Here is a 16,441-nt window from a genome sequence, read left to right as displayed (position 1 = left end):
TTCGCTGGCGTGTCAGCAGGGTCGATGATCGAGTGAATCCCTTCCCACACACGGAGCAGGTGAACGGCCTCTCCCCAGCGTGACTGCGTCGATGATTTTTCAGCTCAGAAGGGTAATTGAATCCCTTCCCACACTGAGCAGGTGAACGGTCTCTTCCCCCGTGTGACTGCGTCGATGAATTTCCAGCTTGGATGGGTAATTGAATCCCTTCCCACAGTCCCCACATTCCCACGGTTTCTCCGTGGTGCGGGTGTCCTTGTCTCTCTCCAGGTTGGACGATCTGTTGAAGCCTCGTCCACACACAGAACACGTGTACGGTTTCTCCCCACTGTTAACGATGCGACGTTTTTTCAGGCTGTGTAACTGGTTAAAGCTCTTTCCACAGTCAGTGCACTGGAACACTCTCACTCGGGAGTGTGTGTCTCGGTGCTTTTCCAGTCACACTGATGTTTGAAATCTTTTCCCACAGACAGAACAGACAAATATTTCTCCTTCCACATTCAAAGGCCGATGTTATTACCTATAAAAGCAGTTTACAAAAGACATCGCTGTAAGTTCAGGATAAAAATGCAGTACAGATAATTCCAGTTTCTATGGAACATTCTTTCCTCTCTTATTACGTAGAATTACATAGAAACATAAAGATGGGAGCAGGAGTAGGCCATTCGGCCCCTCGAACCTGCTCCGCCATTCAATGAGATCATGGCTGATCATCCAAACTCAGTACCCTGTCCCTGCCTTCTCCCCATATCCCTTGATCCCTTTAGCCTTAAGAAATATATCTAACTCCTTGAATATATTTACTGAATTGGCCTCAGCTGCCTTCTGTGGTAGAGAATTCCACAGGTTCACCACTCTCTGGGTGAAGAAATTCCTGCTCATCTGTCCTAAATGGCTTACCCCTTATCCTTAGACTGTGACCCCTGGTTCTGGACTCCCCGGCCATTGGGAACATCCTTCCTGCATTTAGTCTGTCTAGTCCTGTTAGAATTGTATAAGTTTCAATGAGATCCCCTCTCATTCTTCTAAGCTCCAGTGAGTATAAGCCCAATCGACCCAATCTTTCCTCATACGTCATTCCTGCCATCTCAGGTATCAGTCTGGTGAATCTTCGCTGCACTCCCTCCATGGCAAGAACATACTTCCTCAGATAAGGCGACCAAAACTGCACACAATACTCGAGGTGTGGTCTCACCAAGGCCTTGTACAACTGCAGCAAGACATCCTTGTTCTTGTACTCGAACCCTCTCGCTATGAAGGCCAACATACCATTTGTGTTCTTAACCGCCTGCTGCACCTGCATGCTTACCTTCAGCGACTGGTGCACAAGGACACCCAGGTCTCGTTGCACTTCCCCTTCTCCCAATGTATTGCCATTCAGATAATAATCTGCCTTCCTATTTTTGCCACCAAAGTGGATAACCTCGCATTTATCCACATTATACTGTATCTGCCATGCATCTGCCCAATCACCCAACCTGTCTAAATCATACCGGAGTTTCTCAGCATCCTCCTCACAGCACACAAACCCACCCAGCTTTGTGTCGTCTGCAAACTTGGAGATATTACATCTAGTTCCCTCATACATAGATTGTACAGCACAGAAACAGACCATTCGGCCCAACTGGTCCATGCAGTGTTTATGTTCCCCACGAGCCTCCTCCCATCTCTCTTCATCTCACCCGATCAGCATCTCCTTCTAGTCCTTTCTCCCATGTGTTTATCCAGCTTCCCCTTAAATGCATCCATGCTCTTTGCCTCAAACACTCCCTGTGGCAGGAAGTTCCACATTCTCAGCACTCTGGGTGAAGGAGTTTAATCTAAATAGGACTTTCCTGGGCAGCCAATGAGCACTGCTGCCTCATTTGTGCATTTCCTGGCGAGGCTAAACAGTTGATATTTTCTGATCAAAAAGAGCTGAGTTTGGCAGCATTAGTCCTGTTTTGCCTCCTTTGGAGACCAGGTGTACGAGCAGAGTGAGCACAGCCTTCACAGCAACCGGAATAAAATTGTTACAGTTGTGAAGGAACTTTATGTCAGTGCACTGGACCACAAACAAAGTATGTGTGTCGATTATTGTCTGACTGCACTACTGTGACGTTTTAAAGGTGCTATATAAAGGTAAGTTGTTGTTGGTGTAGAGTACTCTGTTTAAATTCAGTGAAATGATCGATAACCAATAAATCCCCAGGGCCTGATAATCTACATCCTAGGGTACTTAAGGAAGTGGCCCTAGAAATAGTAGATGCATTGCTGGTCATCTTCCAGAACTCGATAGACTCTGGAACAGTACCCATGGATTGGAGGGTAGCTAATGTTACCCCACTATTCAAAAAAGGTGCTAGAGAGAAAATGGGGAATTATAGACCGGTAAGTCTGACATCGGTAGTGGGGAAAATGCTGGAGTCCATTGTAAAAGATGTAACAGCAGAGCACTTGGAAAATAGTGACAGGATCGGACAAAGTCAACATGGATTTACAAAAGGTAAATTGTGCTTGACTAATGCACTGGAATTTTTTTGAGGATGTAACTGGTAGAATAGATAAGGGAGAACCAGTGGATGTGGTGTATTTGGACTTTCAGAAGGCTTTCGATAAGTTCCCGCATAAGAAATTAGCGTGTAAAGTTAAGGCACATGGGATTGGGGTAAGGTACAGTCTTGGATAGAGAACTGGTTGGCAGACAGGAAGCAAAGAGTTGGAATAAACGGGTCTTTTTCCTGAGTGTCAGGCAGTGACTAGTGGGGTACCGCAGGGATCGGTGCTAGGACCCCAGCTATTCACAATATATATTAATGATCTAGCCAAGGGAACTAGATGTAATATCTCCACGTTTGCAGATGACACAGGTGCAGCAGGCGGTTAAGGCGGCAAATGGTATGTTGGCCTTCATAGCTAGAGGGTTTGACTACAGGAACAAGGATGTCTTGCTGCAGTTGTACAGGGCGTTGTTGAGACCACACCTTGAGAATTATGCGCAGTTTTGGTCGCCGTATATGAGGAAAAATGTTCTTGCCATGGAGGGAGTGCAGCGAAGATTCACCAGACTGATACCTGGGATGGCAGGAATGACGTATGAGGAGAGTCTGGGTCAATTGGGCATATACCTCACTGGAGTTTAGAAGAATGAGAGGGGATCTCATTGAAACTTTAAAAATTCTAACAGGACTAGACAGACTAGATGCAGGAAGGATGTTCCCAATGGTGGGCGAGTCCAGAACCAGGGGTCACAGACTAAGGATAAGGGGTAAGCCATTTAGGACAGAGATGAGGAGGAATTTCTTCACCGAGTGGTGAACCTGTGGAATTGTCTACCACAGAAGGCAGGTGAGGCCAATTCATTAAATATATTCAAGAAGGAGTTGCATATATTTCTTAAGGCTAAAGGGATATGAGGAGAAGGCAGGGACAGGGTACTGAATTTGGATGATCACATTGAATGGCGGAGCAGGCTGGAGGGGCTGAATGGCCTACTCCTGCTCCTATCTTCTATGTTTCTATGTAAGCAACATTTACTCATCAATAACCTGTTTACTGATGCCAAGTTTGGGTTCCGCCAAGAGCACACGACTCCCGACCTCAGTACAGCCTTGGTCCAAACATGGACAAAGGAGTGGCTTTCCAGAGGCGAGGAGAGAGTGACTGCCCTCGACATCAAGGCAGCATTTGACTGGCTGTGGCATCACTCCCAAACTCCGAACCCCCTCACCCCAACTCCTTTCACCACTACTCCCCACCACCACCCTCACCCCAACTCCTCTTTCACCCCAGTCTCCAACCCCCCTTACCCCAACTCCTCTTTCACCCCTACTCTCTAACCCTGGACCTGGGAGAGAGCAGCATTGAGCACAGCAGCAGTTCAAACCGGTGGATTCAGCAAGGCCTGACCACAGCGGCTGGACCTGGGAGAGCAGCATCGAGCGCAGCGGCAGTTAAAACCGGCGGACTCAGCGAGGCCCGACCAATTCAGCAGCAGGGGACAGAGGTAAAAAGTAATCAAAGTCTGACATCAGCAGGAAGCAGGTAAGTGATTGGTTGGTGAGTATTTCTCTTTTTTAAACTTTAACTCTGGCTTATAGTTTCTAAGGTCTCTCTGGTGTAGCGGGGACTGTTGGTAAACTATTTAACTGTAGTGTAATTAGTGGGATTGATTGATTTAATTTAAACTCAATTAATTAAAGGGTAAATCATGCCAGGACAGCCCGGCCCTGTGATATGCTCCACCTGCGATATGTGGGAACTCGGACACTTCCTGTGTCCCTGACAACTACATGTGCAGGAAGTGCACCCAGCTGCAGCTACTGACAGACCGCATTGCGGCGCTGGAGCTGCGATTGGATGCATACTGGAGCGTTCGCGATGCTCGGGACATCGTGAATAGCATGTTTAGGGAGTTGGACACACCACAGGTAGAGGTTGGACAGGAAGAAAGGGAACAGGTGACCAACAGGCAGAGTACTAGGCGCAGGCAGGTAGTGCAGGGGTCCCCTGTGGCCATCCCCCTTTCAAACAGGTATACCAATTTGGATACTGTTGAGGGGGATGACTCACCAGGGGAAGGCAGCAGCAGCCAACTTCCTGGCACCAGGGGTGCTTCTGCTGCTCAGGAAGGGAGGAAAAAGAGCAGGAGAGCAATAGTGGTAGGGGATTCTATCGTAAGGGGAACAGATAGGCGTTTGTGGCCGTAGACGCGACTCCAGGATGGTTTGTTGCCTCCCTGGTGCCAGGGTCAAGGATGTCACTGAACGGCTGCAGGGCATTCTGAAGGGGGGGGGGGGGGGGGGGGGAGGAGGGTGAACAGGCAGAGGTCGTGGTTCACATTGGGACCAACGACGTAGGTAGGAAGAGGGATGAGGTCCTGCAGCAAGAATTTAGGGAGCTAGGTAGCAGATTAAAGAGTAGGACCTCAAAAGGTTGTAATCTCTGGATTACTCCCGGTGCCACGTGCTAGTGAGTATAGGAATAGGAGGATAGAGCAGATGAATGCGTGGCTAAAGAGTTGGTGCAGGAGGGAGGGCTTTAGTTTCCTGGATCACTGGGCCTGCTTCTGGGGAAGGTGGGACTTGTACAAGTCAGACAGGTTGCACCTGAACCAGAGCGGGACAAATATCGTTGCGGGGAGGTTTGCTACCACTGTTGTGGGGTGGGGGGGTTTAAACTAAAATGGCAGGGGGTTGGGAACCTGAGCAGGGACAGAGGAAAGGAAAACAGGGATAAAAGCAAAAGATAGGAAGGAGAAAAACAAAAGTGGCAGTCAGAGAAATCAACGGTTTAAATCAAACGTGGCCACAATAAATAATAATTCTAATAGGTCTAAGAGCGTTAAAAAAACAAGCCTGAAGGCTTTGTGTCTTAATGAGAGGAGCATTTGTAATAAGGTGGATGAATTGGCTGCGCAAAGAGAGGTAAACGAATATGATTTGGTTGGGATTACGGAAACGTGGCTCAAGGACAGCCAAGGCTGGGAACTCAACATCCAGAGGTATTCGATATTCAGGAAAGACAGGCAAAAAGGAAAAGGGAGGTGGGGTAGCATTACTGGTTAAAGAAGGGATTAAAACAATTGTAATGAAGGATATTAGCTCTGATGTGGAATCTGTATGGGTAGAATTGAGAAATACTAAGGGGAAAAAACATTAGTGGGAGTGGTATATAGACCGCGAAACAGTAAGGCGGAGGTTGGGGACGGCATTAAAAGGGAAATTAAAGAAGCGTGCAATAAGGGCACAGCAGTCATCATGGGTGACTTTAATCTACATATAGATTGGGCTAACCAAATTAGTAACAATACTGTGGAGGAGAAATTCCTGGAGTGTTTACAGGATGGTTTCCTGGACCAATATGTCGAGGAACCAACCAGAGATCAGGCCATCTTAGACTGGGTATTATATAACGAGAAAGGATTAATTAGCAATCTTGTTGTACGAGGCCCCTTGGGTCGGAGCGATCATATGATCGAATTCTTCATTAAGATGGAGAATGAAGTAGTTGACTCAGACAAGGGTCCTCAATTTAAATAAAGGAAACTACGATGGTCTGAGGAGCGAGTTGGGTAGGATTGATTGGGAAATGGCACTCAAAGGGTTGACGGTGGATAGGCAATGGCAAACATTCAAAGACCGAATGGATGAACTACAGAATTTGTTCATCCCAGTTTGGCATAAAAAAACAAAAAAGGTGATTCAACCGTGGCTAACAAGGGAAATTAGGGATCGCATAAGATCCAAGGAGAGGACATATAAATTGGCTAGAAAAAGCAATAATCCTGAGGATTGGGAGCAGTTTAGGAGTCAAAGGAGGACAAAGGGATTAATTAAGAAAGGGAAAATAGGATATGAGTGTAAGCTAGCAGGGAACATAAAAACTGACTGTAAAAGCTTTTATAGATATGTGAAGAGAAAAAGATTGGTGAAGTCAAGCGTAGGTCCCTTGCAGTCAGAATCAGGGGAATTTATAATGGGAAACAAGGAAATGGCAGACCAACTAAATACATACTTTGGTTCTGTCTTCACAAAAGGAGGACACAAATAACCTCCCAGAGATGCCGGGGAACATGGGTCTGATGAAAGCGAGGAACTGAAAGAAGTCAGTATTTGTAGGGAAATGGTGTTAGGAAAATTGATGGGACTGAAGGCCGATAAATCCCCAGGGCCTGATAGTCTACATCCCAGAGTACTTAAGGAACTGGCCCTAGAAATAGTAGATGCATTGCTGGTCATCTTCCAGAACTCTATAGACTCTGGAACAGTACCCATGGATTGGAGGGTAGCTAATGATACCCCACTATTCAAAAAAGGTGGTAGAGAAAAAGCGGGGAATTATAGACCGGTGAGCCTGACATCGGTAGTGGGGAAAATGCTAGTCTATTGTAAAAGATGTAATAGCAGAGCACTTGGAAAGCAGTGAGAGGATCAGACAAAGTCAACATGGATTTACAAAAGGTAAATCATGCTCGACTAATCTACTGGAATTTTTTGAGGATGTAACTGGTAAAATAGATAAGGGAGAACCAGTGGATGTGGTGTATTTGGACTTTCAGAAGGCTTTCGATAAGGTCCCGCATAAGAGATTAGCGTGCAAAATTAAGGCACATGGGATTGGGGGCAAGGTATTGACTTGGATAGAGAACTGGTTGGCGGACAGAAAGCAAAGAGTTGGAATAAACGGGTCATTTTCCCCCCGAGCGGCAGGCAGTGACTAGTGGGGTACCGCAGGGATCGGTCCTAGGACCCCAGCTGTTCACAATATATATTAATGATCTGGACGAGGGAATTGGATGTAGTATCTCCAAATTTGCAGATGACACAAAGCTGGGTGGGAGGGTAAGCTGTGAGGAGGATGTCGTGAAACTCCAGTACGATTTGGACAGGTTGGGTGATTGGGCAGAAACATGGCAAATGCACTATGTGGATAAATGTGAGGTTATCCACTTTGGTGGCAAAAACAGGAAGGCAGATTATTATTTGAATGGCAATAGATTGGGAGAAGGGGAAGTGCAAAGAGACCTGGGTGTTATTGTGCACCAGTCGCTGAAGGCAAGCATGCAGGTGCAGCAGGCGGTTAAGAAGGCAAATGGTATGTTGGCCTTTGTAGCAAGAGGGTTCGAGTACAGGAACAAGGATGTCTTGCTACAGTTGTACAGGGCCTTGGTGAGACCGCACCGAGTATTGTGTGCAGTTTTGGTCGCCTTATCTGAGGAAGGACGTTCTTGCCATGGAGGGAGTGCAGCGAAGATTCACCAGGCTGATACCTGGGATGGCAGGAATGACGTATGAGGAGAGATTGTGTCGATTGGGCTTATACTCTGGAGTTTTAGAAGATTGAGAGGGGATCTCATCGAAACCTATAAAATTCTGTCAGGTTGGACAGACTAGATGCAGGAAGGATGTTTGATGGCCAGGGAGTCCAGAACCAGGGGTCATAGTCTAAGGATAAGGGGTAAGACATTTAGGACTGAAATGAGGAGGAATTTCTTCACCCAGAGTGGTGAACCTGTGGAATTCTCTGCCACAGAGGGCGGTGGAGGCCAGTTCATTAAATATATTCAAGAAAGAGTTGGATATATTTCTTGAGGCTAAAGGGATCAAGGGATATGGGGAGAAGGCAGGGATAGGGTACTGAATTTGGATGATCAGCCATGATCTCATTGAATGGCAGAGCAGGCTCAAAGGGCCGAATGGCCTGCTCCTATCTTCTATGTTTCTCACCCCAACTCTTTCACCCCTACTCCATCCCTCTCTCGTCTTCCAGGGAACGTACAATGACAATTGATATCAGTCAGGATTTGAAAGATATTTACAAATGATTCTGGAGGTTCTTCGAGTTGGGATCTTTCTTTATTCTGTCTATTCGAGGAGTGTGATAACAGACTTTCTCCTGTGAATATAGAGCTGGAGTATTGGGTCATGAATTGTTTACTTGTTCATCTTGTTGACTCTAAAAATTGAGTCTTGTGGTTTCAGACACCAGATAATCAAGCTCACAGCAACAGATTATCTTTCACTGACTATTAACAGCACTGCAAAAGCACAGACAGAGTATAGTTACCCGATCCGGAGAACAGGGATAATAGTGGATTCAGAGCTCTCGCCCCAGGTCTGTTCTAACAAGCTGCAGCTACACTGGTGATATTTATATTTAACTTGTTTACTACATTATTGATCTGGCCCTGCCCAAACCATAACCACAAGGATATCTGTGCATTGTTCTGACTGTGACCACAAGGCTGTGTCACTATCACACACACACACCGTTTCCTTCTTTCACATCTCCACACACAGACCATCTCTTTACACATCCCCTTCCATCCTCAATCAACGTCATTGAAAAATAGATTATCTGGTCAATACCACATTGCTGTTTGTGGGAGCTTGCTGTGGAGAAATTTCCTACATTAGAACAGTGACTACACTTCAAAAGTGCTTCCTTGTGTGTAAAGCGCATTGGGACGTCCCGAGGTTGTGAAAGGTGCGATAGAAATACAAGCCTTTTTCCTTGGATAACAGCAATAGTTACACTGGGATAAATCTTCAGTCATTTTCTATTACAGGCTCTCTGGAAGGTGTGGGGAGCTGGGACTTGAGTAACTGAAGGTGTTAGGAGGAGAGATAATCTAGAGTTAGAAAGGAGAAAAGTCCCCAAAATGTAACAGTCGGTAACAGGACATCAATTAGTCTCCTCTTATCTTGGAGGAAACAAATACTCGACACTGTATTTGACATTTATCCAGAATATTAAACTCCAGCCCAGTTACAGGACTTATTCTCATCAGCAGAAACAAACCCCAACTGTCAGAATGAACAGGGTTCAGTCCGGGATGTGATTAACAGCAGCAATAACAGCAGAATCCAATCCCTGCAGTCACTTGTGAACTCGCTGGTGTCTCAGCAAGTTGGATGAACGAGTGAATCCCTTCCCACACAGAGCAGGTGCACAGCCTCTCCCCAGTGTGAATGTGCTGGTGTGTCAGCAGGCAAGATGAATTAGTGAATCCCTTCCCACACACAGAGCAGGCGAACGGTCTCTCCCCGATGTGAATGCGTTGGTGAGTAAGCAGATCCCTTTTGCTCTTAAAGCTCTGCTCACAGTCGGAACATTTAAAGGGTCTCTCGTCAGTGTGAACAAGGTGATGTACAGCGAGGTGGGATGACTGAGTGAATCCCTTCCCACACACTGAGCAGGTGAACGGCCTCTCCCCGGTGTGAACAGACTGCTGTTTCTGCAGGTTGGATAAATTTGTTAATCTGTTCCCACATACGGAGCAGGTGAACGGCCTCTCCCCAGCGTGAGTGCGTTGGTGTTGCATCAGATGCTTTCCGTTTTTAAAGCTCTTCTCAGTCAGAACATTTAAATGGTCTCTTATTAGAGAGTGAACAAGTTGGTGCGCAGTGAGGCTGGAGGAGTTCGTGAATCCCTTCCCACACACGGAGCAGGTGAATGGTCTCTCCCCAATGTGAGTTTGTTGGTGTTTCAGCAGATCTCTTGTGCTTTTAAAGCTCGTCTCACACTCAGAACATTTGAAAGGTCTCTTTTCAATGTGAACAAGTTGGTGCATAGTGAGGTTGGTTAATCGAGCAAATCCCTTCCCACACGTGGAGCAGGTGAACGGCCTCTCCCCAGTGTGACTGCGTCGATGATTTTCTAGCTGGGATGGGTAATTGAATCCCTTCCCACAGTCTCTCCATGGTGCGGGTGTCCTTGTGTCTCTCCAGGTTGGACAATCGGTTGAAGCCTCGTCCACACACAGAACACGTGTACGGTTTCTCCCCGCTGTGAACGGTGCAATGATTTTTCAGGCTGTGTAACTGGTTAAAGCTCTTTCCACAGTCAGTGCACTGGAACACTCACTAGGGTGTGTGTGTCTCAGTGCTTTTCCAGTCACACTGATGTTTGAAATCTTTTCCCACAGGACAGAACAGACAAACATTTCTCCTTCCACATTCAAAGGCCGATGATATTCAGGTCCTGATGAATGGAGTGACTGTCAGATCTTGATGTGATGTTTGGTTTGAGTTTCCCGTCTGTAAATCCTCCCCTTCTAACACCCTGTAAAAAGGAGTTTACAAAAGTCATCACTGGAAGTGCAGGATAGAAATTCAGAACAGACAATTCTAGTTTCCTTGCAACATTCTTTCCTCTCTGGTTCCCCAAATCATGTGGTCCAATCAAACTGGAAGAAGCGAAAATAAGCAACAAAGTCCCAACAAAAGGGAACCTTCCCAACTAAACCAGAATGTTGTTGCCAGTGTCTGAGAGACACTCTGTACCCTGAGGTGCCCACCGGTTGAGGAAGGTATCAAGTGAACCGGTGGACACCGCCTGCTCCCTCTCCAGGGCCACCCGGGCAGGGACAAGACCACAGGAGAGGCAGGCAGCCAGAGTGACCCCCTCATGGGCCCCGCTCATCCTGGACCTACAAATTGCTGTTTTCACCAGTCCCAAGAGTAGGTCCAGGAGAAGATCCTCCAACTTACCCACCCCCACTCCACACCGGGCGGGCAAAGATTAGGAGCGTGGGGCTAAAGTGTAACTAAGAGTTGAGGAGCAGCCCCTTCAGGTAACTATACAGGGGCTGCAACCGCTCTCACTGAATATATACACGGCCCGTGGACGACTCTAGGCCGCAAACATCACATGCGGCCTGGGAATGGGTGAAGGTGATTAAAAACCAGTTGCCCAGGATGCTCCATCTCCTGGGCACTGGGACCCGGTTGGGAACAGAGACTACATATAGATTGGACTAACTAAATTAGTAACAATACTGTGGAGGAGGAATTCCTAGAGAGTGTATACAGGATGGTTTCCTGGACCAATATGTCGAGGAACCAACTGGAGATCAGGCCATCTTAGACTGGGTATTATGTAATGAGAAAGGATTAATTAGCAATCTTGTGCGAGGTCCCTTGGGGAGGAGCGATCATAATATGATGGAATTCTTCATTAAGATGGTGAGTGAAGTAGTTGACTCAGACTAGGGTCCTGAATTTAAATAAAGGAAACTACAATGGTATGAGGTGCGAGTTGGCTAGGATGGATTGGGGAACATTACTTAAAGGGTTGATGGTGGATAGGCAATGGCAAACAGTTAAAGATCACATGGATGAACTACAGAATTTGTTCATCCCTGTTTGGCATAAAAATAAAACAAAAAAAGGTGACTCAACCGTGGCTAACAAGGGAAATTAGGGATAGTATAAGATCCAAGGAGAGGACATATAAATTGGCTAGAAAAAGCAGTAAACTTGAGGATTGGGAGCAGTTTAGGATTCAGCAAAGGAGGACAAAGGAATTAATTAAGAGGGGGAAATAGAGTACGAGAGTAAGCTTGCAGGGAACACAAAAACTGACTGTAAAAGCTTCTACAGATATGTGAAGAGAAAAAGATTGGTGAAGTCAAGCATAGGTCCCTTGCAGTCAGAATCAGGGGAATTTATAATGGGGAACAAAGAAATGGCAGGCCAATTAAATACATACTTTGGTTCTGTCTTCACAAAAGGAGGACACAAATAACCTCCCAGAGATGTTGGGGAATATAGGGTCTAATGAGAGGGAGGAATTGAATGAAATCAGTATTTGTAGGGAAATGGTGTTAGGGAAATTGACAGGATTGAAGGTTGATAAATCCGCAGGATGCCGGTAAGCCTGACGTCGGTAGTGGGGAAAATGCTAGAGTTCATTATAAAAGATGTAATAACAGAGCACTTGGAAAACAGTGACAGGATCAGACAAAGTCAACATGGATTTACATAGGGTAAATCATGCTTGACTAATCTACTGGAATTTTTTGAGGATGTAACTGGTAGAATAGATAAGGGAGAACCAGTGGATGTGGTGTATTTGGACTTTCAGAAGGCTTTCGATAAGGTCCTGCATAAGAGATTAACATGTAAAGTTAAAACACATGGGATTGGGGGTAGGGTACTGTCTTGGATAGAGAACTGGTTGGCAGACAGGAAGCAAAAATTTGGAATAAATGGGTCTTTTTCCGAGTGGCAGGCAGTGACTAGTGGGGTACTGCAGGAATCGGTCCTAGGACCCCAGTTATTCACAATAATATATTATATATATAATAAAATAAATAAATGACCTAGACGAGGGAACTAGATGTAATATCTCCAAGTTTGCAGATGACACAAAGCTGGGTGGGTGTGTGTGCTGTGAGGAGGATGCAGAGAAACTCCAGTATGATTTGGACAGGTTGGCTGATTGGGCAGATACATGGCAAATGCAGTATAATGTGGATGAATGCAAGGTTATCCACGTCAGTGGCAAAAACAGGAAGGCAGATTATCTGAACAGCAATAGATTGGGAAAAGGGGAAGTGCAACGAGACCTGGGTGTCCTTGTGCACCAGTCGCTGAAGGTAAGCATGCAGGTGCAGTAGGCGGTTATGAAAGCAAATGGTATGTTGGCCTTCATAGCAAGAAGATTAGCGTACAGGAGCAAGGATGTCTTGCTGCAGTTGTACAGGGCCTTGGTGAGACCACACCTCGAGTATTGTGTGCAGTTTTGGTCGCCTTATCTGAGGAAGGATGTTCTTGCCATGGAGAGAGTGCAACGAAGATTCACCAGACTGATACCTGGGATGGCAGGAATGATATAGGAGGAGAGATTGGGTCAACTGGGCTTATACTCGCTGGAGTTTAGAAGAATGAGAGGGGATCTCATTGAAACTTATAAAATTCTAACAGGACTAGACAGACTAGATGCAGGAAGGATGTTCCCGATGGCGGGGGAGTCCAGAACCAGGGGTCACAGTCTAAGGATAAGGGGTAAGCCATTTAGGACAGAGATGAGGAGGAATTTCTTCACCGAGAGAGTGGTGAACCTGTGGAATTCTCTACCAGAGAAAGCAGTTGAGGCTAATTCATTAAATATATTCAAGAAGGAGTTAGATATATTTCTTAAGGCTAAAGGGATCAAGGGATATGGGGAGAAGGCAGGGACAGGGTACTGAATTTGGATGATCAGCCATGATCTCATTAAATGGCGGAACAGGCTCGAGGGGCCGAATGGCCTACTCCTGCTCCTATCTTCTATGTTTCTACACGACCCTGAAGCCCCGCCCACTCTCTGTTCTTGGCCAAGATGGCTGCGCATGCGCCGTGATTCCGCCCTGTCCAAGATGGCGGCCAGTGACCCCGCTGACCCGGCCTGTCACCGCGGGACAAACACGGGGCCTGTGGGCTCTTATTCAGGGCCTGAGGCCTACACCGGGTGTTTGTTTGTGAAGCTACCCTGCCCGCCCGCGGCTCCAATTCCTCCCTGAGCCCACAATCTCCTACTGCCTCCTGGGGGAGGGTTAGGACAGAATATTTTGAAAGGAATGTTATTCCACCTTTAAAAAGGAAACCTTCATTAAACTGCAAAGTTCTGAAGTCTTTCAAAATTGAAGCAGCAAAAAGTAGCAAGACATTTTAGAATGGCTCAAGTCACTAAAATAGACAGGTTTACAATCACTGCACGAGTACAGAAGGGAGCGACTGTTAACAGGAGCTCTGTCAGTGAAGTGCTCCGACACTCCAAGATAAACCAGACTGTTCCTTTAACTATAAATATGCAAAGTAAAGGGGTCACGGTCCATTTAAATATCTGCCCCATTCTCCCAGGCAGTGGGAGTAGGAACAGCACGTCGTTTCTTTATACCCTGACCCAGCAGGCCACATGAGGAAACCCACTCTATGTGGGGCGGGGCCTTGATAACCAGCTCTATGGGGGGGGGGGGTCACCTACACAGAGATACCAAATCCAGGGACCACTTACACTGAGACACCAAATCCAGGGACCACTTACACTGACACCAAATCCAGGGACCACTTACACTGAGACACCAAATCCAGGGACCACTTACACTGAGACACCAAATGAAAAAGGACACATTCAGTGACATTGGCATCATCAATAATTGTTTCTATCCCTAATCCTGACCCGTAAACATAACCACTCACCTCTAATCCTAACCACTAACCCCTATTCCTGACCCTAACCACAACCCCTAAGTGTAACACCTGCCCCGAACCCCAAGACCCCAACCACTAACCCTAAATTGTTCAGTGTCATTGGTCATTGTGATGTCACCGGTGATGCAGGTCGGATTAGTTGGTTTTTAGAATACTTGCTTTACTATCTTATAATCATCAGTATCTTATAATCATCAGTAATGGATTTATAATCGGGTGTAGGAATTAAATATAAAAGTCTGTAATCATCAACTGTATGCAATGGTAACCTGAATTATGTAGAACATGTTGTCATAAATCTCATCGAGAAACTACCTATGAAATAACACTGGACGGCCAGCTGGTGGCGCCGTCCAAGGAGTATAAATACTCGGGCGTTGGCCCCAGCTTTCCGGGGACATTTTGTAAGACAAGGAGCTAGTGGATACAACTAGACCTCCATGTTCTGAAACAAGTTGATTAAAGCCTTGCTTTATGCTCAAACCAAGTGTGTAGTGAGTTTTATTACGTCACATGTAACCCTTTTTATGCTTAAAAGTCTGTGAGTAAGCTGTAACCAGACCACCTGGGGTGAGGAAGAGATTGCCGTGGTCGATCAGACTGCGGTTAGCCTGGGAACCAAGGTGAGCTGCAGTTACCACTGTGTGGAATGTTATAACATCCGCAGTGAATTAAGTTCAAGGGCCGTATCACAACCAATGAGACATGTTCCTTTCGTATCGTCATAACTACCCCAGATATGAGTCTTGATGTCAAAAACACATGTCGCAGGAGGGGACCGCAGGAGCAGGGGGGGACCGCACTCCTGATTCCACTCAGTTGTGAACAACCGCTACGAAAAACACTAAGAATAAAACCGGACGGACCACTCGGCACCGGAAACGACAACGGCAAACCCAGCCCTGTCGACCCTGCAAAGTCCTCCTTACCAACATCTGGGGGCTTGTGCCAAAATTGGGAGAGCTGTCCCACAGACTAGTCAAGCAACAGCCTGACAGTCATAATTACCGAATCATACCTTACAACCAATGTCCCAGACACCACCATCACCATCCCTGGGTATGTCCTGTCCCACCGGCAGGACAGACCCACCAGAGGTGGTGGCACCGTGGTATACAGTCGGGAGGGAGTAGCCCTGGGAGTCCTCAACATTGACTCAGGACCCCATGAGGTCTCATGGCATCAAGTCAAACATGGGCAAGGAAACCTCCTGCTAATTACCACCTACCGCCCTCCCTCAGCTGATGAATCAGTACTCCATGTTGAACACCAATTGGAAGAAGCACTGAGAGTAGCAAGGGCACAAAATGTCCTCTGGGTGGGGGACTTCAATGTCCATCACCAAGAGTGGCTCGGTAGCACCACAACTGACCGAGCTGGCCGAGTCCTAAAGGACATCTTTCTGTGCTGTAAAACTCTATGACTCTATGACATAGCTGCCAGACTGGGTCTGCGACAGGTGGTGAGGGAACCAACAACTTGATCTCACCCTCACCAATCTACCTGTTGCAGATGCATCTGTCCATGACAGCATTGGTGGAAGTGACCACCACACAGTCCTTGTGGAAACGAAGTCCCGTCTTCATGTTGAGGATACCCTCCACTGTGTTGTGTGGCACTACCACTCTGCTAAATGGGACAGATTTCAAACAGATCTGGCAACTCAAAACTGGGCATCCATGAGGCACTGTGGGCCATCAGCAGCAGCAGAATTGTATTCAACCACAATCTGTTACCTCATGGCCCGGCATATCCCTCACTCCCATTACCATCAAGCCGGGAGATCAACCCTGGTTTAAAGAAGAGTGCAGGAGAGCATGCTGGGAACAGCACCAGGCATACCGAAAAATGAGGTGTCAACCTGGTGAGGCTACAACACAGGACTACTTGCATGCCAAACAACAGAAGCAACATGCGATAGACAGAGCTAAGCAATCTCACAACCATCGGATCAAATCAAAGCTCTGCAGTCCTGCCATATC

At 46.7% G+C, this 16,441-nt stretch overlaps 1 protein-coding gene across 1 annotated transcript; it reads right to left on the bottom strand.

The window, feature by feature from the left end:
- Positions 1–5,864: 5,864 nt before the first annotated feature.
- Positions 5,865–10,291, bottom strand: LOC147119294 (uncharacterized; the record flags this gene model as incomplete). The annotated part of the gene is made up of 1 exon (XM_085984066.1): positions 5,865–10,291. A coding segment is annotated over one exon (969 nt), but the record flags the coding sequence as incomplete, so codon positions are not given.
- Between the last annotated feature and the right edge of the window lie 6,150 nt (positions 10,292–16,441).

Source organism: Somniosus microcephalus, chromosome 4, assembly GCF_052327205.1.
Source record: "Somniosus microcephalus isolate GS21.2 chromosome 4, FLI_Smic_1.0, whole genome shotgun sequence".
NCBI classification, from domain to species: Eukaryota; Metazoa; Chordata; class Chondrichthyes; order Squaliformes; family Somniosidae; genus Somniosus; species Somniosus microcephalus.
This window is presented reverse-complemented; position numbering and strand designations above follow the sequence as displayed.